Genomic DNA, 23,044 nt, shown 5'->3' on the forward strand with positions numbered 1-23,044 from the left:
CATACTATATAATTATGGCATTTTCATTACTTGCTAGCAGTTTCCTTGATGGCTGGGGAAATGTGTCAATCATCCTTCAGACCTGACAGTAAATAGGTAAAAGGTTTATCCAGAGATGAACATGTGGCGAGGAGAGGCATTGATCAGGAAGAAGCTGCAAAGACAGCTGCTCTTTTAGCTAATATCAATTGTCAAGCCATTTGTAAACGTCTTCTCTTTCCTGTTTTGTTCCTTTAGCTCTCCCCAATCTTGGCCCCTGGGCCGGTATCCCCTAATTGGGCCGCATCCACACCCAGCCAGCTTCGAGGCCCGACTGTATAAATCTAAGCATAGGAAACCCAGAATCTGTCCTCAAGCCACTCCAGGAAACGAGTTAGCAATTTCCGCCACGCTACTCAAAACGTCACTGGCTACAGAAATTTCCACCGAGTGCTCAGAATTCCGGAAAACCAGGGAGCTTTCCTCCCGCCCACCAAAAGAAAGCTACACCGCCCCGCGGGCAGGCTGCAGTGCCGCAGGGAGCCTGCGGGAGGCGCGCGAGGCCCGGCCCGGCCCGGCCCAGCCCCGGTAGGAGGGTAGAGCGGGGGCGGTGCGCTCGCCGCTTCCTGTTCCGGCGCCAGGAGGAGCTGCGCGCTGTTAGTGCTGCCGCTGCTGCTGCCGCTGCCGCCACTGCCGTCAGTCAGTTCGCGCTCGGTTCTTTCGCACCCGGTTCGCTCGGACCCATCGCCGCTTGTAGACTTTACTGCGGTGTCGGATCTTGCTGGGTGAGGCTGCTTCGGCGCTAGGGGGATCATTGAGGGGAGCAAGGGAGCTCGCTGAAGCGAGAGGCGGGCGTGGTAACAGAGGTACCTCGAGTCGCCTCTTCGGGGGCTGGGAGTCAGCGTCTGCCCGCGCCATCTTCCTACGGGCTGCCGATTGCCCCCCAAAACCCCCCAGGGAGAAGGCGTCGGAGGCAGGTCACGTCGCGCCCGACGGGTTTCTCCGCTCTTGACGTCAGGATCGGTTTGGGGGCGGGGCGGCGAGCGGGCCCGGCCCCTCCCCCACCCCTTCCCTGGCGGCGCGACCCGCTCGGAGGCCGGTTCGCTCCGGTTGATCCCGGACTCCCTTTGTTCGTTTGGTCCTAAAGGGCTCCGGGCTCTCACCTCTTGGGCCCGACCCCCCACCCCGATTCATTAGTGTCTAGTAAAACGGGAGAGATAGGCCTGAATAGAGTCTTGGAGGAATCTGGCACTTGTTTAAGATTATCCGCAGTGTGACAACGTTCTGGTCATTACCAAAGGACTTGATGGCAAATACATTCGATGAACACACAGGACAGAAGCCGTGAGAAGTGCTGAGTTCTGTGATACTGTTTTTTAGGATTTAGGAGCTTATGTTACGCTTGGAAGCTTGTATATAGCTAAAACCATTTCCTCTTTGAAAATCAAGAGCAGTGCTTTTACTGGATAAAATGTTTAACGTTGACGCTTCACACCATACTAACCTGCCCGAAAAAAACTTTTCGTGGCATTACTGTTAAAGAAATAGCACCCTTACACCTGATGATTGTAAAGGCCTGTCTTGAACACGAACCTTCACTACAGGCCAAGGTAGCCTTCAGAAGTCTTTGGGAAGTTCTTTGTTCGGCTGTATTCATTGGGCTAGAAGAACAGAAATTTTCCTTGGTACTGGTGTCTCTGAACCTCCCATTCAAAACTAGTTTGTCTTCAAAACTTGAGTTGGGTTGTGGATGTTAGAACGTTCTTTTCCTCTCTCCAGGAGGAACGGAGACCCATTCCTTAACTACAATCCTTGGGGCCAGTGTGTTTTGGAATTGAGAAATCTTTGGATTTTCTCTTCAGATCTTAGAGAATAAGGTGCATAGACAAGAGATCTCACCCCCGCAAAGTCGGGGCAGCATCCCTAATCCAAATTAATATTTGTGTAGCTATAGGTGTGTTACACTTTATGGAAACTATAAATATCAAGTCCGGTTTTGCCACCAAGTAAGTTTTATGCCAAACTTGGGAATGTTTCTTTTATTTTCATAAGTTTCTGACTTGAGAAGCGCAGATAAAGGTTTGTGGACCTAGAGTAGCGAGCGTAAAAGCTAACATTTGTTGAGTTTTCCTTGTGTGCCAGAAAGTGACCAGGAGATTTATTATGTAAGTCCCAGGGCAGGTCTGTGAGGTTGATATTATTCCTGCTTTTACCTCTGACGTTTGGAGAGGTCAAGCTGTGTAGAGCCAGCCAGTGAAGAGCTGCAGTTATAAGTAGGCATTTGTAACTCTTTTAACCTGTGCTAGCTATATGCCTATGTACGCAGGAAGAGGAGGTGGCCACCCACTATTTTTCGAGCGCTGTTATTATAGGCACTTGATTTATGAGTCCCGTTTAGTCTTTCACATCACTGGCCTGTTCTTTATAGTCGAAGAAACGGAGGGTCACTCAGGTGAGCTGAATGTGACTGAGACATTCAGACCTCAGACTAAAGGCCCTCTAAGACTTCTGTTCCTCCCCTTTCTGTATTCCAACCAGTCTGAACTGCTTACACTTCCCAGGGTGTACTCTTCAGCTTTTCCGCAGTTGGCTCTTCTCCTAGGGCCTGTCTCCCACCATTCCCTACACCCAGCTCTTTCTTCATTGTTCTTCCAGGCTGCAAAGGAACTGCCTCTCAGGATTCTTCCCCTGAGACTCCCTTCCTTGATTCCTTTAGGAGCTCTTTGAGGTTCTCTCGGTGCCCTGTGCTTACCTGAGGTAAGGTAGTTACTGTTTAAAGGGTAGTTCTCCACCACACTGTGAATTCCTTAAGCATTTATTCCACACAGTACTATTCACTTCCCCAAAGCCCAACAAAGTGCTTGGTATGTATGTTCCAGACAGAAGTATCCAAGGAAATGTAGAAAATATGGCTGACATAAGGACCCAGTTCCTTGAGTTGCCAAATGTAAAGTAGAATGTATCTGATAAAAAGACCAATACTAAAAACAATGATGTATTTTAACTCAAAATTTGTATTTTCGGTATATTACTATCATCTCCCCCCATACGAAACAAATCAGTGCAAAAGTCCTGATTTTTCTTAGTTTCTTCTCATTTTCATTTTACATGTCTGTAGTACTTCATAGATTATTAAATATGCTACTTTTTTTTTTTAAGTTTATTCATTTATTTTGAGAGAAAGAGAATGTGAGTGGGGGAGGGTCGGAGAGAATTCCAAGCATGCTCCCTCAGCACAGAGCCTGATGTGGGGCTCAGACCAGTGAGGTGTTTGTGAAATCATGACCAGAGTCATCAGCTTAACTGACTGAGCCACCCCGGCACCCCTAAATATGTTACTTTTAATTATCTGTGAAGTAGTCAGGATTTAACAACTGTTTTGTGGATGATAAATGGTCTCTGGTTAAAGTTTGCCTTAGTCAAAAGACTTATTCAAAAGGATTGACGTCTAGGTTTCATAACTGTCTACTCCTATACTCTTTATCACTACATCACAGTTTGATGGCCCTTTGAAATATTCCTTGTTGAGTAGTCACTAGTAAGTAATTTATGGAGTTCAACTTTTTAAAACCTTGTGATTGGACTGCCATTTTACTCTAAAAGCCATGAGTTACAGAAATATTTTACTCTTCTAGTATATGTCAAAAGAAATTTTGTACTGTTTTAAAATTACTAATCTCAGGATGCCAAGGTGGCTCAGTCAGTTAAGCATGTGACTTCGGCTCAGGTCATGATCTCACGGTTCGTGAGTTCAAGCCCTGTGTCTGGCTCTGTGCTGACAGCTCAGAGCCTGGAGCCTGCCTCATAGTCTGTGTCTCTCTCTCTCTTGGCTTCTCCCCACCCTCTCAAAAATAAATAAACATTTTTTTAAAATTTGTTTAATAAAATTATAAATCTTGGGGCCCCTATGTGGCTAAGTCACTTAAGCATCCGACTCTTGAACTTAGCTCAGGTCATGATCTCACGTTTCGTGAGTTCGAGTCCCTCGCTTTCAGTGTGGAACCTGCTTGGCATTCTCTCTCTCTCTACCCCTCCCCTGCTCATTCTCTCTCTCTCAATCTCAAAATAAATAAACCTCGAAGTAAAATAAAATTACTATTCTTGCTGCTTCGAAAATAAAATTAGTATTTTTCAGGTGATGCATAGATCCTGCCATAAAGTAGTAATGGACAGTTTTAGAAGTAATAGCTTTAGAGTATTCCCAAAAGAGAAAGAATGGAAATCTTTCTTGATTATAAACTTTTGGGGAGGAGTAGGAAGGCCACTTCAAGGTTACATTGGCCTCATCTTAATAATTAGCATAATCCAGGTATTTGGGAATAGATTTTTAGAAAATCTAGATTTTTAAAAATGATGTAACTCTTCTCACATTCACACACTAATGTCCAACTCTATTTCTTACCTTTTTACAATGAACGTATTCTCCAAAGAGTAAATTAAGATGTTTCCCATTAATATGAACACTGCAGGGGAGCCTGAGTAGCTTAGTCAGTTGATTCTGACTCTTGGTTTTGGCTCAGGTCATGAACTCACAGGTCATGGGTTTGAGTCCCTCATTGGGCTTCGTTACTTTAATCATAAGATTTGAGAACCTACAGGATGCCTGGGTGGCTCAGTTGGTTGAGCCTCTGACTCTGGATTTTTGTTCTGATCCTGATCCCAGGGTCTTGGGATCAAGCCCATGTTGGGCTCCACATGGATCCTCTCTCTCTTACATATAAGAATATAAGATTCTTATATGTATTCTCTAAAAATATACATACATATATAAAGATTCTTGGAGCACCTGAGTAGCTCAGTTGGTTAAGCTTCCAACTCTTAATTTTGGTTCAGGTCATGATCTCACGGTTCATGGGTTCGAGCCCCACGTCAGCTCTGCGCTGGCAGGGCAGAGCCTGTTTGGGATTTTCCCTCTCCCTCTTTTTCTGCCCTTTCCCTGCTTGTGTGCACTTAACTCTCTCTCAAAATAAATAAACATTAAAAAAATAGTTTTTAAAGCTTAATAATTAAAAAAAAAAAAAAAAGATTCCAGTACCTCCTTTATCTTCCAGGGTTTAATTTTTAACTTCAAATTTGGAAAGCCAGAGTTGCTGGGAAAGGAGTAATTCTGAAGACCCATATTGCAAGACCACATGAAAATGAGTGGATTGCTTTGTTCCCCTCTCCAGAATTAATGTGAACTTTGATACAGAACCATTTTGTTTCAGAAAGGCTCATCCTATTTAAAAAGTGTGTTAGTCTTATATAGACTAAACTTTTCATGCAGTGAAAAGTTTCTTCAGGTGTTAGTCCTAAGAATTTACTATTGTGTGATGTGCTATTTTAGTATAAAACAAACCTTAACATGGGAGTGAATGGATAATTGTATTTGCTCTACGTTTAAGATGTGTTTTTTGACATTCTGGATAAATAGCAAGGTTATAGCAGTTCTGACTTAGGCTTCATATTCTTTTTATCATTCCTTACAACTAACAATACTAAAAAGCAAAACTCTCAGAATGCAAGGATGGCTCAATATTAAGCAATTTTTATATGTAATTAACTAAGTTGATGGCTTAAAGGAGAAAAACTGAGATCAACTCATTAGATGTCAAAAAGATCTGAGGAAATTCAGTGTCTTCCCTAAATGTTTTTTTCTCTAGCAAAATGGAAATAAATAAATCTAGCAACATAGGCATAGACTTCTGTAATTTTTTTCAAATCTCAAACTAAAATTGGGAATTTTACTTAAACATTAGAGGCGTTTTGAGAAGAGTTGGGAACAAGAAGATCACTGTGCTCACTATCACTATTTAACATTTCATTGTGAAGTTTAGCTAACACAAAGGAGAAAAGAAGTTAGTTTGGAAAGACAGTGTAAAATTATTCTTTTGCAAATGGCATAATTCTTTACCTGAAATCCCAGAGAATCAGCTGAGTTTCAGGAATAAAATAATTTAGTAATATCACCACTTACAAAATTAATACACTAAAATTTAAAAAGTCTTAAATAGGAGCGCCTGGCTGCCTCAGTAAAGCATGCAACTCTTGATACTGGAAGTGTGAGTTTGAGCCCTACATTAATAAAAAAGCAAAAAAAAAAACAAGCTTAAAAAACTATTGACAAATGACAATGATGGGAACTAGGAAGACATACCTTGTTCTTGAATGAAAAGTTTTGATGTTTTGAATATATTGCATGTTCCCTATATTAATCTGTAAATTTAATGCAATTCCAACCAAAACAGCAGCGAATTCTTCTTATTTATTTTTCTAAATCTGGAAAAAATAAACAATATTCAGGAAAATCTGGGAGGGGGGGAGTGAACAGTAACAATAGGTCAACTTACATTAAAAATTTGTTAAAAATATAAAGGTACTGAAATTAAGATGGAATATTATGGTGCAGATCAGTAGAAAATATCAGATTTCACATTATCTGTGGGAAATAATGGAGGCTCTATAGCCTAGTGGTTAAAAGCCTTGGCTCTGGAATCAGACTGTACTGGAGTTTGAACCCCTTTCTACCTGTCACTAGCTCTGTACCTTTAAGCAAGTTAACTTGATGAGCTTCCTTTTCTGAAGCTGTAAACTGGGCAAAAGAATTTTGCATCTATTCAATGAGATCACCTATGTAAAACACTTTTAGCAGAGTGCCTATTCATGGTAAACATTGTGTAGGTATTTGTTGTTAGGAAGTATTTGTTGCTCATAGTGGCAGTAGAATGTATTGAGGGTAGCTGTCATATCCATTGAGAAAAGATAGATTATACAGCAATTATTGCTTGAAAGAAGAAAAGATTTTTTAACTATGAAATTTATTGTCAAATTGGTTTCCATACAACACCCAGTGCTCATTCCAACAGGTACCCTCCTCAATACCCATCATCCACCCTCCCCTCCCTCCCACCGCCCATCAACCCTCAGTTTGTTCTCAGTTTTTAAGAGTCTCTTATGTTTTGGCTCCCTCCCTCTCTAACCTCTTTTTTTTTCTTCCCCCCTCCATGGTCTTCTCTTACGTTTCTCAGGATCCACATACGAGTGAAAACATACGGTATCTGTCTTTCTCTGTATGACTTATTTCACTTAACTCCATCTACGTTGCTACAAAAGGCCATATTTCATTCTTTCTCATTGCCATGTAGTATTCCACTGTGTATATAAACCACGATTTCCTTATCCATTCATCCGTTGATGGACATGTAGGCTCAGAAAAAAAGATTTTAAATGAAACCATATTACTACTGTTAGGAAGCATAGGTGAATTTTTTGTCTCACGTTTCAGAGCTAATTTCCTTACAGTTTAACAAAGCGTTAAAAAAAAGATTTACTACTAAGTTGTAAAATTATCAAAGGCAAAAAGAGTACATACTATCTTACTCTGTTCATTGTGACGTTAAAGAATAGGCAAAAACTAAGAAAATGATTGCTGAGTGGAAGGAGGAGTTGATTGGAAAGTTAGCATGAGTAAATCTGTAGTGAAGGAAAATGTCTGTATCTTTCTTGGTTAATGGGGCATGTATAGTTGTCAGCTTGTTGACCTGAATACCTCACATCCCATGCATTTTATTGGGTATTAATTGTACTTCCCTTTTAGAAATTGACAAAAGTGGCCCAAGGACATGAGCAAATTCACAAAATAAATTTATTCTGATTTGGGCATGAAATTTAAAAGAAGCTCTAGTTTCCACTTAATTTTAAAGATGTAAGTTGAAACAACAAGGTGGCAGTTATTAACCTGCCATAATTAAAAACTGTTTACAATTTAAAAATTATCCAGGGCGCCTCAGTGGCTCAGTTGGTTGCGCGTCCGACTTCGACTCAAGTCATGATCTTGCAGTTTGTGAGTTCGAGCCTTGTGTCGGGCTCTGTGCTGAGAGCTCAGAGCCTGGAGCTTACTTCAGATTCTGTGTCTCTCCCTCTCTCTGCCCCTCCCATGCTCATGCTCTGTCTCTCAATAATAAATAAATGTTAAAAAAAATTTTTTTTTTAAATATCCAATGGTGAAGAGAAGTTTAAAAAGATAGTGTAAATTTGCAAAGGACTATAAAGTGTCATGACCTTTATAAAAGATGGATTTTAGATAGCCTTACCTGCTGACTATAAATTTCACTTCTAGTACTTTTTCCTGGTGACAGATTCACAGGGATATGTGTTCAGAAGTGTTCACTGTATCATCGTTTTAAACCGCTCAAAATGCAAATGACCTAAACCACCACCAAAATGAGAGTGCAGATCACTTTTTTATATTGGGGATCACTTTTATATGACATGCAGCCAGTAAACAGGGATGACATTTGTAAAACCACATGAAGTGCTATGGAAGTTTTCCCTATTAAAAAAAAAAGAAAAAAGACATTATATACATGATTAAGTAAAAGTGGTATATGCAGACAAAAGTTCCTCACAGGATATACAAGAAGTGGTAAGCACTGGTTTTGAAGTATTCTTTTTTTTCTTTCTTTCTTTTCTTTAGGAAAATGTCTGATGAATTTTCGGTAAGTTGATACATTTATCCTTCATAAGGTTTTTGACTCTTGAAAAAATGACATAGTTCTAACTATGGGCCTCAAGTCTTTTAATTTGAAAGAGATGCTTTGTGTGATTCTTGCTGGGGGCAGGAGGCACATGTGATTTTAATAGATGATTTGCCTTTATTGAGTTAGATATAATATGTTTGAAAATTTGTTGTATGTGTTTCTTTATGAATCCTTAAATTAAAAAATTTAAGAAGTGTTGTTACTTGTGTTCTCTAGTAACTTGGCAATGTTAATAATAGCATTTATTGGATATTATATACACCAGACACTATGTTAAGGATATTACATGAATTATCTTATTTAAGCCTCAAGTTAATGCTAAAGTTTTTTGTTTGTTTGTTTGTTTTTAATGAGGAAACTAAAGCTCAGAGAGGGTATGTAACTTGTTTGCTGTAAAGCCAGGATTCAAACCCACGGTATTTTGATTTATCATATTTAGAAAATTTGATCTTCTCTAAGGAATTTGCATTGTGAAGTTGGTTTTTATATTAAATGAATTGTTTTTAAACTGAGCAGCCTGCCTTTTGAAGATGTTCTACAGGTTTATAATCCCTGATTCTGTAGCTTACTGTCCTTTATGGGTATGTAATCATATTTGAGATGGCTCGTCCCTGAAGATTGATAAGACATGCCTGTTTTGTATTCCAGTTGGCAGATGCGCTACCTGAACACTCCCCTGCCAAAACCTCTGCTGTGAGCAATACAAAACCTGGCCAACCTCCTCAAGGCTGGCCAAGTTCCAACCCTTGGAATAACCCAAGTGCTCCACCTTCTGTGCCATCTGGACTCCCACCAAGTGCAACACCCTCCACCGTGCCTTTTGGACCAGCACCAACAGGAATGTATCCCTCTGTGCCTCCCACCGGACCACCTCCAGGACCCCCAGCACCCTTTCCTCCTTCTGGACCATCATGTCCCCCACCTGGTGGTCCTTATCCAGCCCCAACTGTGCCAGGCCCTGGCCCCACGGGGCCATATCCTACACCAAATATGCCCTTTCCGGAGCTTCCAAGACCATATGGTGCACCCACAGATCCAGCTGCTGCTGGTCCTTTAGGTCCATGGGGATCCATGTCTTCTGGACCTTGGGCACCAGGAATGGGTGGGCAGTATCCTACCCCTAATATGCCATATCCATCTCCAGGGCCATATCCCGCACCTCCTCCCCAAGCACCAGGGGCAGCACCACCTGTTCCGTGGGGCACTGTTCCACCAGGAGCCTGGGGACCACCAGCACCATATCCTGCCCCTGCAGGATCATATCCCACACCAGGACTCTATCCCACTCCCAACAATCCTTTTCAAGTGCCTTCAGGACCTTCTGGTGCTCCACCGATGCCTGGTGGCCCCCATGTGAGTGTTAAATTTATTACTTAAAATGCACTAATAGTCACATAAACACAACTGAAAGATTACTTGCCTCCAGTTTGAATAGATTAGAAAGCTTATAGAACTTTTTAAGAGAAGGGGTGTGTGTATATGAGATAAGAGTACATTTCAAGCTTGAGATAAAGCATTTAAAAGAATAAAACCTACGTATTCTTGGTACTGAAATTAGGACAATTTCCCAAAGATCCCCAAAGACTTTGTAATGTAGTAAGCAGTGTCCTTAACATCCTTGAGGTAAACTCAGGTGCATTTCATTGGACTTCTTTTTTTTTTAAACATTTCTCAATCATGTTTTATAGCATCACCACAAAGTACAGTTCAGTAAAAACAATCTTGGTCTGACTTGATACAGAGAGCGATTTTTAGAGAATCTAAGGCAGTGAATATATAACATTGCCTGTTCTTCCTGTAACTCTCCATAGTGTTTCTCAGCCAGAGTTTTGTTAGGTCCTCGGCAGCATTGAGATCGATATTATATCACTATTCTGCATTGTCAGTTACCGGTAATGCTTCATGCTTTACTGTCAGCCAAGCCAGAGTAGTAGGGTTGACATCTTAGTTGGAGAACCTGACTTGGGCATATGACCAAATAGAAAAGCAGCCCACTTCCTCCCAGAAGGAAGCCAAGTGAATCTTCAGAGTCCTGATTCTCATTAGGGGAAAAAAGTCAACTTACTCTTAACAAAATAATCAGATCTCCAACTAGATTAATCAAATATCCACCTCAACTGTAAAGGAAAAAGAATTTTTTCTTTTTTATAATTTTTTAAAGTTTATTTATGAGACACACTCACACACATGAGTGGGGGAGGGGCAGAGTAAGAGGGAGACACAGAATCTGAAGGAGGCTCCAGGCTCTGAGCTGTCAGCCCAGAGCCTAACACAGGGCTTGAACTCCCAAACCATGAGATCATGACCTGAGCTGAAGTCAGACACTTAACCAATCGAGCCACCCAGGTGCCCCAGAAAAAGAATCTTAATAAAATGCTCCCCAAACTCACTTTCATTAGTATAAATTCTTGCTATATGTATTTTCTTTAAAATTTTTTTTGCAAATTGTAGCCAAAATAAATGAGATGACTTGCTGTTTGGATTTATTAAGGAATACATTTATTTTAAGCCACAGCAAGGAGTTGTTAAATTCCACTTACAAAATCTAGCGGTTTACTTTTTCTTTTTTCTATTGCAGTCTTACCATTAAGTTAATGGATGAAGAGAGGACGCTTTGCTTTTTGAAGTACATATGTATGCACATGAATGCATACATAAAAATTGGTGGTTTCACTGTTCTTAGAGGGCATTCATGAAAGAACAACTCTTGCACCTCTCAGAGAAGATATCTGCCTCTTGTACTTGGATGTATAGTACATCTGATGGATACAATCAGATAAAAATGTAAAAGTAAATCATTCAAATGTGATTTTTATTTGGTTTTTATGGAACGCTAAAGTGATGAAGTATATTGAATAGCTCTTTGATACAATTTGTCTAAAACAAGTTTTTGATTTGTTTAAATTATGAAACCACACACTTGAAACTCTAAGATGATGTGGATTATTGTTAGAATCTGCAACCTCATTGGCAAATTATTTCAAATATTTTTCTATAATCACTTTTTCCCCTAAATAAACACACTTTGAAAACAATCACATTGTCATAATTTAAACAAATGATGCCTCTCAACATCTTGAGCTGCCCTGTCTACAGGATGACCAAATCTGGTCCTCTTGAGGTTGTAGTTTGGATATACGTTTTAAAGCTATTGGTAATTATTGTCTGATGTTGAGTTCATTAGCCAGGCAGTGTTCGTTTTTATCCTTGATCTTTTAGTAAAAACTTGTCTTTCATTTTGAGTTCCACCTGATTTGCTTCATTGTTAGCCAGATGGGTCACACATGTCTAAAATCTGCCATGTATGAAAACTTTTTTCTTTTTAATGCAGGCCAACATGTGTGTAAATTGTTATTAGAGAATTAGCGATCTCTGTATTACTTTGGAATAGATTTTGAGATGTCAATATTGCTTTGGAAAGAACTCAAAGAAGGAAATAATTCTGTCTTGAACCTCAAGCCAGAGGAAGCCCTGGAAATTGCTTCATAGTGACAAGTAACTTGCATTCCCACAAAACGCTCTTCTACCCAGACCCTTCCAGGAAGATGGCTCTCCCTCAGTTCTTGAAGGAGCACATCCCTTAGTTTCTCTCTGATTTGGAAAACTGGCACACTCTAGGGGTCTAGTGTAAACACGTAAAGCAGTTACATTTCAAGAACTTCAGTCATTTAGACATGACTGTTCTCTTTGTACAAGCGTGATCAAAATGTGTCTGTGTCTTTCGGAGTCTGGTTAAGCCGGGTCATGGTCTCTTGCATAGTTTCTTGCATCTGTCTGTAAAGTGCTTAAGGCTAATTGGTCAGTTCTGTATTTGTTGACAGGTAAACAGGTAGAATTGAGTGCCATCCTTCACAACTGTCCTCTAGCTCTAACACTGAAAATAATAATAAGTATAGATCTCTGCAGTTGAGTTGAAAGCAGTGTGACTGTTGCTTAAATAAGTGTAACCACCAAAATAGCCTAAGTAGTTTTTTGGCACCTTATCTTTAAATCAGATTCTTAGATTCTTAGAACTGACTATGTTATTTGTCAGATAACATTTTGAAACTTTGAATGTATCCGTCAGGTTACTAAAATATGTTGTGAATTTCTTGACTAGTATAGGAGAGATTTATGTTAGAGCTCTTGTTTTTGCTTAGAAATGAGATATTTAGTAGTTTGTTTCTCTTATAGTTGAAATGTCAAGAATGCCAAATGCTGCCAATTTAATGGTTTGATAGCTACCTCCTTTTAAGAAAGCAAGATGGTCATCTTTGAGAAGAACATTCAGTGTTTAAGCTCCTTTTTAAGTAGATGATAGAGTCAAGCTTTCAGAATTGAAACTGAATTGTTTAGATATTTTCAGACTGGGGAATGTCGTTAGACAGCTCTTTACATAGTGGGACAAGCGGTCTTTTTTTTCTTCCCCTTGCAAGGCAATCTGCAACTATCTACAACACTGTTGGAATCTTTTGTCAAAGTAGCCTCCCATTTACAAGGCAGGAGCCTTAGGAGGTATTTTAGCTTAGGGATCGGGCAATATCCTGTCAACTAACTGTAGGAATAAGACGGGAAAAGTGAGATAGCAAAAATCTCCTTGTGGTTATTTTGGTTGTGCTACATTGGGGTAAGTTAACAGCTCTGGCTTTAGATACAATATTTAACACTAGAGGATGATGTTTGACTGAAACAAGTGGCAGCATGTTTGGGAATCTGTCATTGCAGAGTCTGTTTATTAGAGGAGAAAATCTGCTAAAGGATTGGGAAGGACCAGGAGCCTGAGATTTGGAATTAGTACCCCCAATAAGTATATACATTTGGCTAGTGACCCATACTGCCCAGTGTGGCCATGACACAACACCTTTTCTTTGCTTTTTGAGGACTTTCCAACTAGTAGTTGGGAAATTTTTTTTAACATAAGAATGGGAATCAAAGGGACTAGAATTTACTTTTATCCTCCTTTTAGCCTTTTAGAGCATTATTTCTCAACTTGGGAGAGTCTTCATTCTTGTGGGCACTCTGGGACAAAAACGTATTTTTAGGTTCAGGGTAAAGTTAAAAGCAGAAGTTATTTCAGTGGAGGAATGGGGGAAAGGTTGCGAGGAAGGTTTTTTTTCTTTACAGGGGAATAATGTTGCTTTCGAAACAAGTCCTAGGCTGGCATCCGTTTAGGGAGGAGACCGTTTCTTAGAAAAGTTTGCCTGGTCTTTGAAGGGAATACATGGTGTGGGATATGCTGGCACTTGGACTGTCTCAGAGCAAGAACTTTAAGACAAATTTGATGGAGATCATTGAGATGTGTTGAGGAATAGTGCTTCTGGAGTTGGAATCTTAGATTTTTAAATGTCGAACCTAAAAATGACAACAAAAAATGAAAATAAAGACCTCAGGTCCTTATCACACGTGCAGTTTCTCAAGAATCAAGGCTCCTTAAACGAGTGTGTGAACTACCTTGGCTTGTCCATACTGGACTTAGCCTGGCACATTTTCATGCTTTTGAAGATGGCTGTTTACAAGTCTGACTCCACAGCCCTGTTTTGTATAAAGTAATGCATCGATTATTCAGGAGTAGACAATACATTTGTTTTAGTTACCCCAGGGCCTCCTCCTTTCTGCCTTGTTTTTAGTGTTTATTGTTTTCAGTAGAGAATAGTAAAAGGGGAGAGAAGAAAGGGGTGACTTTTTGGCCTTGGTCTGGCACACCACTACAACAGAATATTGGCATAGAAGTCAGTTTTGCCCATAAAATTTTACCTCACAAATAATTCGCTACATACCGTACTCAAACGTACAGCTTTTGAAACTATTGGTATAGATGAACGAAGCCCTACTCAAGTCTCAATTACAATACTGTGCCTGGTTTGCATATCAGTTAGTTGCCTATACTTCTAAGTGATGAGTGCCAATGTCTTCCTTCCTCACCCTGAATAATCTAGTGCTAGATTTATAAAATGCCAGGGTTATAAACCCTGGAAATTAAAGCTAAGCACAGACCTGCAGGTGTTGGTTTTTGAAAAACAAGGTTAGAATCAGATGAATCACACTGATACATGTACTATGCATAGAAAGTAAAGGGTGACTTTCAGGGAAGACTATAATTTAATCTTAAGCAATATTTAGTATTGAAGACAGACACTTTTTATTTTCAGAATTCTGCCAAGTAAAAAAAAAATTGTCAAAATAATCAGTGTTAAAGAAATGCCATGCAAGCTTCTGGCTATAGAAAACACTGAGAACTGCATTCATTTAAGAGACACTTCAGTGTCTGATCCCGGTGCTTTGCCAGATTCCAGAGATACAGAGATGAAAGAGAATGCCTGTCCTGCAGAGGCTTACAGTCTAGGGGTGGCATTGGAAAATTCAGTAGTGCACCCATTTTTGGTTTACCTAGATAAACATTTTAATTTGCCACTGGTGGAAATTATAGAACAGCCTTTGGACATTTTAAAGAGCAAAGTATGGTATACCTTTTTTTTTTTAAGTAAGAAATTAATGTTTTTCAAGATCGTAGTGTTTGTCAGTGCAGCTATTCATGTGTGCAAAGTAATGGGACGTTTTTCCTCTTCAATTCCTCCCTGGATGAAGGCACTTAAACTGCCTGTCCCTGGTTAGCAGATACTGATTTGTTGCCATTAAGTAAACTTGACTTCTTATGCGTGCTCTATAAAAAGGTTTTTTTTTTTGTATTTTTTCTTAATATTGTGATTTTTTTTAAGTTGACTTAATAATGACAAATTTAATGTATGTAATTGTCTATGCATTTTAAGTTAAACTGCCTACAATGTGATTTGAGACCTAGACATTTGTTTGTATTATGAACTGTAAGCAATCTGTTTGAAACGTTAGGTTTATCACCTGCTGCTGTATTTGTAAACAAAGACATATGTTGCTTTAAGAAGTAATTATAATTAGGAATAGTCTATGGATGTGATACTTGATATTTTTTAAGATAAACTTGTTTGCTTTTGTGTATTATACCAGAAAACTTTTTTAAAAAATGTATTTTCATGGTTTCATAGTTTTTCCATGTATCTTATTCTGCAGCCCAGTTCTGGGCTTCCCTGAGAAGTCCTTAGTCTAATTAACTGCAAAATTGTTGTAAGAAAGAAAGAAAGAAAGAAAGAGCGGGCCTGAGACGCTCCTCTGTGTGTGACCTGCATTCACGAAGGCATTTAAACAGGCTGCCTGGGAACAACCCTCCACAAACCCACTTTCAGCAACATGGTGTCCATTGTGTGGGTTTCTTCTCCCTTCAAGGCTATGTCATTCTTTGTAACCAGGTTATCTGTATAATCAGAGTTTCTTTGCCCCAGCTGCCACCACCCCCACTTTTATGAAAGATTGTTCTATTCTTGTCATAACTACTGTGCCTGTGGTGAGGGCCACATTAATAAACTTGGTACAGTTCACCATTCCCTTTCCACAGGGGGGTTTGTTAGCCTGCCTTGAACCCCAGTGTGGTTGGGGCTATAAACGAGTCACTTGTACTATATTAGGCTTTTGAAAGAACCTTCTGCTTTTTGCCTTATAATTGGACACCGTGCAACTGTAAATTTTTTTAAGTTGCATTTGATGTCTTACTTCCTATCTCCTAAAGGTGGGCTAGGGTTCCTTCCCATCATGAGATGACAGTGTTTCAGCCAACACCTTCTTCCCTGGGGACCTGACCCAAGCAGGTTCTCTTTCTACCACCATATTAAAACTTAGCACCAATCCTTTTGCAGCAGATTTCTAAAGCAAAATAGAATCCTATTCGCTTACTTATTTTCAGTAAGACAATGCAATACACAATTCTAATACCAGAAGAGAATTTGGGCCATCCCTCAGTTTGTTCCTATGGCATGTAAACATGATTCTCCTCGTGTGGGCATTGAACAGTTCCATTTTCACTCTTATTTTGTGGTGCCCTGTGCTGCCAGGGATGAGGAGAAGGTAGAGCTTAGTCCCTCCCTACTCTGTGCTTTCACTAAAGCAATTCCACTCTTCCACTTTATCATTTTACTTACTGTATTAGCTTGGGCTGCCATAACAAAACATCACAGATTGGGTGGCTTAGCCAACAGAGATTTATTTCTCAAAGTTCTGGAGGGCAGGAAGTCCTCCCATCAAGGTGCTGGTCCTGCTCAGTTCCCAGTAAGGACTCTGTGGCTTGTAGATGGCTGTCTTCTCACTGTGTCCTCATAGTGGAGAGAGAAGAAGCAAGCTCTGTTGTCTCTTATAAGGACACTAATCCCATCATGGGCACCCTACCCTTGTAACCTCATCTAAATGAATTACTCCCAAAGGCTCCATCCTCGAGTACCATCACATCCAGGGTTAGGACTTTGATGTGAATTTGGGGGGACACAAGTTGGTTCATAGCACTTACAGATAAGTTGCTTGGGGGAACAGATGTTTTGCTGCTTTTAAATTTCAGAAATGGTTGTAGATGATGGTTTCTTTGTTGAGGTTTGCTGAAATCACAATCCTAGATTCATTCACAAGTATAATAGAATCTCAGGCCACCTAGAATTCTAAGCTATGCTTACAAGTGTTAGTATCATCTAAGAGGAAATGTAACACTGTGGTCAGTTTTTGCTGTGGTCCTTATTTTATGTTAAGCCTCTTTTTTAAACCGCCATTTAGACCAGCATTCCTTAAAGTTAGGTAGACAGATTAAAAAGAATCCTTTTTTAGAGATAAGGAAACCTTAAAAAGGTTATTTAAGTAAATTCCCAAAGTCATAGTAATAAAGGATGGCGCCAACTCTGTCACCAGGGCTTAGGGTTTGTCTACTTTTTGTTCAGGCATCCAGTACCCTTTTTATGCAGTTGCTTGCTTACCAGTCTAGACCATTGCCTTTTCTCTTCCACTTGTTCTTGTTCCCTTAAGCTGCCACTGGTAGGTTCCAAAGCTGTGGGAAAACTCCCAAAACAACTGGTTAACTTTTTAGACAAAGAGATCAAGTTAAATAGAGCTTCATATATTGTCCTACTTAATGGCTTCGTTTACTGGGAGCTAATGATAGCTTCTATGCACATTTTACATACGTTAGCTCATTTGATTCTTAACACCTCTGCTTTTGAGATAATACACAATCCAGGAGGAGACAAAAACAAGTCGTTGACACTACAAAACATTTTATGTGCACTATCTCAGTTAAGCCTCCCAGCAAACCTCTAAGACAAGGACAGTTCTCATCCCCATTTTATAGATGATGCAACTAAGGCTAAGAGGTTATAGAGATCACACAGTTCCTATGTAAAGAACTGAGATTAGAATCCTAGGTGTGACTGATAGCAAAGCTTTCCCTGTATACCACTGTACTACAGAATGCTGCTACTAAGAACAACATCTTACATGTGCCTATCCTGGTTGCTTTAGTGCTGTAGTTCTGCTTCCAAAATTGTATACCTAGAAAGTCCAATCCATCTAACATTGAACATTATGCAGCTGGCCTTTTACACGTTTTATGTCAACTGAATCAGTTTCATTGGATATTCACTTTAAAGAGCTAGAGTTTGTGTTTGAAATGCATATTCTTATAGTTGATGGATAAGCACAATTCTTAAACTACTTAGAACTTGGTTATATCTTCATAAACAAAGGCAAATTATGTTCAAAGGCGTAGCAGTTAAAAGTAGGTTTAAGATCTGAATATAAGAGTTGTTAACGAAAGGTAATGGGTGATCAAACCCCTCGTTGCAGTCCTACTGATTATTGAGCACACTGGGTATCTAGCTGCCCCTTGGTGAGAAAGGCTTGGACAAGGCTGTCAGAGTGGCCGAGACAGAAGAGGTCTCTGTTAGCAGTGGAGGAACAGCCAAGATGTACAGGAGAACTGTACAGAGGGTGGGAGAGTCCAAGGAAGGTTCTGCCAAGTATGGCTTGACAGTTCTTTTTTTAAACTTGCTAGTACAGGACATGCTAAGTTAAAACATCTGAACTGTTGCCTAGTTACTGCAACACACAAAAATCCCAAGGACTAAACTTAATGAATACCTGGATCCCTTCTTGAATGCCCAAAGAAATCTCTACAAAAAAAAGACCCAACTACATGACTAATGATTAGGAAGAACTAGCACCCACGCTTTTTGTAGAAGTGGGATGAAGAGGATTAATGTGAACTCTACAAACTTCACCAGATTTCTTATCTGAAAAGTAGTAATAAGTCTCCACCTCTGGTGAATCTGCAATAGAAATCTGATCAAATTCTAGAAGGCAACCATTCATGGTTCAGTGAACAGCACAACTGCTGGGGACTCCAGGGAACAGAGTTTTTAGCTTTGAGCTCAGCTCAGCAGTGCGATTTGCTGCAATTGACTAGCTTCCTGTGCTCACTCGCTTACCTTATGATAAAACAGATCATAATGCTCAAAGTATCCGAAGTACGCAAGGGTGAAAATGGAACACTCTTCCCTCTAGCCAAAGGGATGTATTTGGTGCATTAGCATAACTAAAAGATTACACCTCTAGTATATAATACCTATATTAATATTCCTCTTTCAAATTAGGTTGTCCTAGAGCCCCTGAGTGGCTTAGTTAAGTGTCTGACTCTTGATTTTGGCTCAGGTCACGATCTCACGGTTTGTGAGGTCACCCCCCTATGTCTTCTTGGGATTCTCTCTTCCTTTCTGCCTCTCCCCCACTCTCTTGCTCTCTCTCTCAAAATAAACTGAAAAAATTAGATTAGCATGCTTGGGGCCTAAAAGCTACATAATGTGATAAAACATTTATTGAACACCAAGGTTGTACTATAAGTGTTCATACATCTGTTTGCCTGGAACAATTCTGGTTTATGTTGTCCAGGTGTAATTATTAATAGCACCCTCCTTGTATTCTCAAGTGTCCTGGTTTTGAGGATAGATTATTATATGGCTATCCTAACTATAACAAAAAAGAATGCAAGTGAAGATTTTCTGTATGTTTCCTGAGATATAAAAATTCATCCTGGGGTGCCTGGATGGCTCAGTTGGTTAAGCATCTGACTCTTAATCTCAGCTCAGGTCTTGATCTCAGGGCTGTGAATTCAAGCCCCATGTTGGGCTCCATGCTGGGCATGAAGCCTACTTAAACAAAAAACACCTCATCCTAAAGAACATGGTTCACATATCAATTAGGCTGCCACTTAATACAGCATCTTTTCTTTTTTTCAATGTTTATTCATTTTTGAGAGACAGAGGGTGTGAGCAGGGGAGGGGCAGGGGGAGACAATCTGAAGTAGGCTCTAGGCTCTGAGCTGTCAGCGTAGCTCCACGCGGGGCTCAAACCCATGAACTGTGAGATCATGACCTAAGCCAAAGTCAGATGCTTAACCAACTGAACCACCCAGGCACCCATATACTTCATCTTAAAGGTGAAGAAAGTTATCCAAGTCACTCAATTGCAGCCATATCATCTTCAGTAAGTCCTACAGGCAAGAAGCACACACATTCTAGTTCTAGAATAGGAAGTCATGCCTTTTTTAGGGGAGAGGAGATGGATAGAGAAGGATTGATGGGAATACTACTTTTCTGGGCATCTCTCCAAGGGTTTCTGCCTCATGGCCTCAAATGTGTCCCCTACCCCCCTCCAAGTTCTGAAAGCAATTCTCCTTAAAGTTCCAAGTTTCTTTGTTGTTTTTAACTTAATCTTCTCACAAACTGAATAGCACTGAAAATTATGTCCAGTTTTTTGGATATTTTAGCCGCTGCATACAGACATTACCAAATCTGTGGTAGAATTGCATTGCATTTCCTCCAGCCCTGGGCAGACATGAGTGTTTCTAATTCATTAGTGGTGGGATGGAACAGACAGTGAAATTATTTCAAAGGGTACATTAGTGGCAGGGAATAAATGATGAAAACTTGTTAAACCACTTCACAAATATCTGTTGGCTGGAGTAATGGTTCTCACTTTTATGGTCCTTGAGACACATTTTTTTTTAATGTTTATTTTAAGAGAGAGCGCATGCAAGTGGGGGAGGGGCAGAGAGAGGGAGAGAGAGAGAATCCCAAGTAAACTCTGCACTGTTAGCGCAGAGCCTGACGCAGGGTTCCATCCCATGAACCGTGAGATCATGACCTGAGCCAAAATCAAGAGTCAGCGCTTAACTGAGCCACCCAGGCACCCCTGAGACACCTTTCTTAGTAGTGGAACTGGTGGCTCTCCTGGAAGGAGTGGACACTTCAGGGACAGGCACACGATATCCCACTAGCATTCCTGTTTGAGTAGAATGCCTATGGCCATGACCAAATTCTCTCGCAAGTTTTCTCACATAGGTTCACAGCAAAGTTCTTGCCTATCAGAAACCATTTTTCTTGGACACTGGCTCACTGGTATTCTCCACCTTTCCTCCTGCTGTTTGAATTCTGCTTTTCACCATCTGCAACACTGCTCAGCTTAATATTCTAATGGCCGTTGCCATAAAAGTACGTGTCCCCAACTGTGGCAAAAATTAATTTTTCACATTGGCCACAATTTACTGACACATCTGTTCTCAGTACACTATTGTGCTGCAGTGGTTGTGAAGTCAGAATCAGAAACAGCTCTCCGGAAACATCAGTTTGAATAGAATGTGAAACCGCAGAATACTCCCAAGTTTGCTGCTAGCATCTTTCACACAAAGTACCTGGAAATCACATCTGACTTACTCATCCAAAAAGTATTGCTCTCAAACAACTCCTACTCTTTATATAATGAAAAGCATATTGGCATTACTGGGGGAGGGTTGGGGGAGGGGTACGCAGAGGACTGGGTGGAATCCGATAATATTCTATTGAGAGGGATGATGGCTATATTATTTATTTAACTCCAAAGATATATAATATTCTTGTATATACGATTTGCATGTTTTTTTAAAACCACATGGGGCGTGGGCATCTGTTCTTGAAAGGAAACCCCGGTTTCACCCAGACTCTCTCTGAGAAAGGTGGACAGGCAAACCTTGGTGGTAACTGATGCCCCAGGCATGTACCAGTAGTGTGAGGCTGTGCCCAGAGTCAATGTTTTTCCTTTATGCTAATAACTGAAGATCTCAATTGCTTTAGGAAACAGATGGTTGTCATTAAGAACACAAAAGGATAAAAGGTCTGCCCCGTGATCCACTCGGTCTAGTATCCAGTCAGACAATGGAACCAAGAGATGCTTTGTGAAAGAGCATAATTGGTACATAAACTTAGTATGCCAAACCCAGCACTAGACAAATGGAGAAGCAATTGTAGAGCATGCTATTACATGAGGCATTGTGAGGCATTAGCACAAAGAGAATCACAGAATAGTTTTAGCCCCATAAGCACAGATGGAGACAATAGGGATGATACGTTCCATGGTGTAGGTGGAGAAAAATGAGGAAAACCTAAGAAGAATGAGGATTGAGGCAGTGCAATGCAGTGGTAAAGAGCACAGGTTCTGGAACCCCACGTACTGTATTTAAATACTGTCTCCACCACTTACTAGATACATCACAATGGGTGAGTTACTTAAACCACTTGGTGCCTCCATATCTTCAGCTATAAATACTATAAAACAGTAATTCCTAACTCTAGGGTTTTGAGAATTAAAGCATTTAGTGTTTGACATCATAAGCACTCAACAAATGTGAGCTAATCATGGGATCTGGAATGCATTGTTTTAGGTTTGGGCCTACAAGGATGTTACAGTCTAGTAGAGAAAAGAGAAAAGTGAACGAGCCATTTCCATCCAGTGTCATGTTACTGAAGCAGGAGACACAGATTCCTCTGAGAATATCCAATGAACACCTAATAGTTAAATGGCTACCATGTTTTGAGCACTAACAATGTGCAATCTGGTCTCCTAAGGGCTTTAATCACATTATCTCATTGAGTTTTTACAACAACTGAGAGCAAGGGGCAAAATTCAGCTCTGTCCAGTGCAGAGCTATGTTCCTTCCCCTTTGGGATGCAGGTCTTCATTAGTGCTTCAAGGAAGTTTGCACCTCAGAAAAAGTCCTGTCTCAAGAGAAAGCAAGAGGGAGACTGTCCTCACCTCCAGCCACTTTGCCTCCAGCCATATTTGCCTAATCACGTCCATCCATTTGAAAGCAGGTGACTTTGGGGTGGGCAAGGGAAATTTCAAGCCCCAGGCATGGGTGTGAGAGTGAAATCGGAGGAGAGAGGCAGGCAAGTACCCTGAGGAAGAACTGATTGAAGCAGGTCTAGTATAACTGTTCTACTGCTAAGGAGCTGTGTTCCCAACATTGCAGAGAACGTGCCCACCCTGGAACAGCTTTCCATGCATTCTTCCCAGCAACACCAGCAGCATAATTGCAAACACAACTTGCTTCATGGCTCTCCACAGACACACCAGTCCTTCATGCCAGGTTTTGGGAGAACATACAAGCTATTCACTGCAGTCTCAAGCTCACTGGGAACTCTGAACACCTCATACTTAGAAAGAAAACATTGCTTTTCCAAAGCTCCTTTGCTCTAGATTACGTGAGAGACGTTAGCTTGTATATGCTGATGTCAAACTCTTCTCTGATAAGGGAATAGATAAGAGAGGCATTTCTTGGAATGAGTATCTAAAAAGAATCTGAGGAGAATCTAAGCCTTGGAGAAAGGGAATTGAGAAGACTTTGACCTAAGGCA

General features: G+C 40.4%; 1 protein-coding gene across 5 annotated transcripts; it reads left to right on the forward strand.

Annotated features, from left to right (window-relative positions):
• The first annotated feature begins 678 nt into the window (after nucleotides 1–678).
• MAPK1IP1L (mitogen-activated protein kinase 1 interacting protein 1 like) lies at nucleotides 679–15,889 on the forward strand. 5 transcript variants are annotated; one of them, XM_042989749.1, is made up of 5 exons: nucleotides 679–764; nucleotides 2,635–2,736; nucleotides 8,435–8,456; nucleotides 9,147–9,851; nucleotides 11,077–15,889. In XM_042989749.1, the coding sequence occupies exons 3-5, from the start codon at nucleotides 8,439–8,441 to the stop codon at nucleotides 11,086–11,088; spliced, it is 735 nt and encodes a 244-aa protein (XP_042845683.1). In that variant the 5' UTR covers nucleotides 679–764; nucleotides 2,635–2,736; nucleotides 8,435–8,438; the 3' UTR covers nucleotides 11,089–15,889. The 5 variants fall into 5 exon arrangements, with proteins under 5 accessions (XP_042845683.1, XP_042845681.1, XP_042845682.1 ...); XM_042989748.1 differs by lacking the exon at nucleotides 679–764 and adding an exon at nucleotides 1,122–2,431; XM_042989750.1 differs by lacking the exon at nucleotides 679–764 and adding an exon at nucleotides 1,122–1,985.
• Nucleotides 15,890–23,044: the final 7,155 nt, after the last annotated feature.

The sequence above is a fragment of the Panthera tigris genome, chromosome B3, assembly GCF_018350195.1.
Source record: "Panthera tigris isolate Pti1 chromosome B3, P.tigris_Pti1_mat1.1, whole genome shotgun sequence".
NCBI lineage: Eukaryota > Metazoa > Chordata > Mammalia > Carnivora > Felidae > Panthera > Panthera tigris.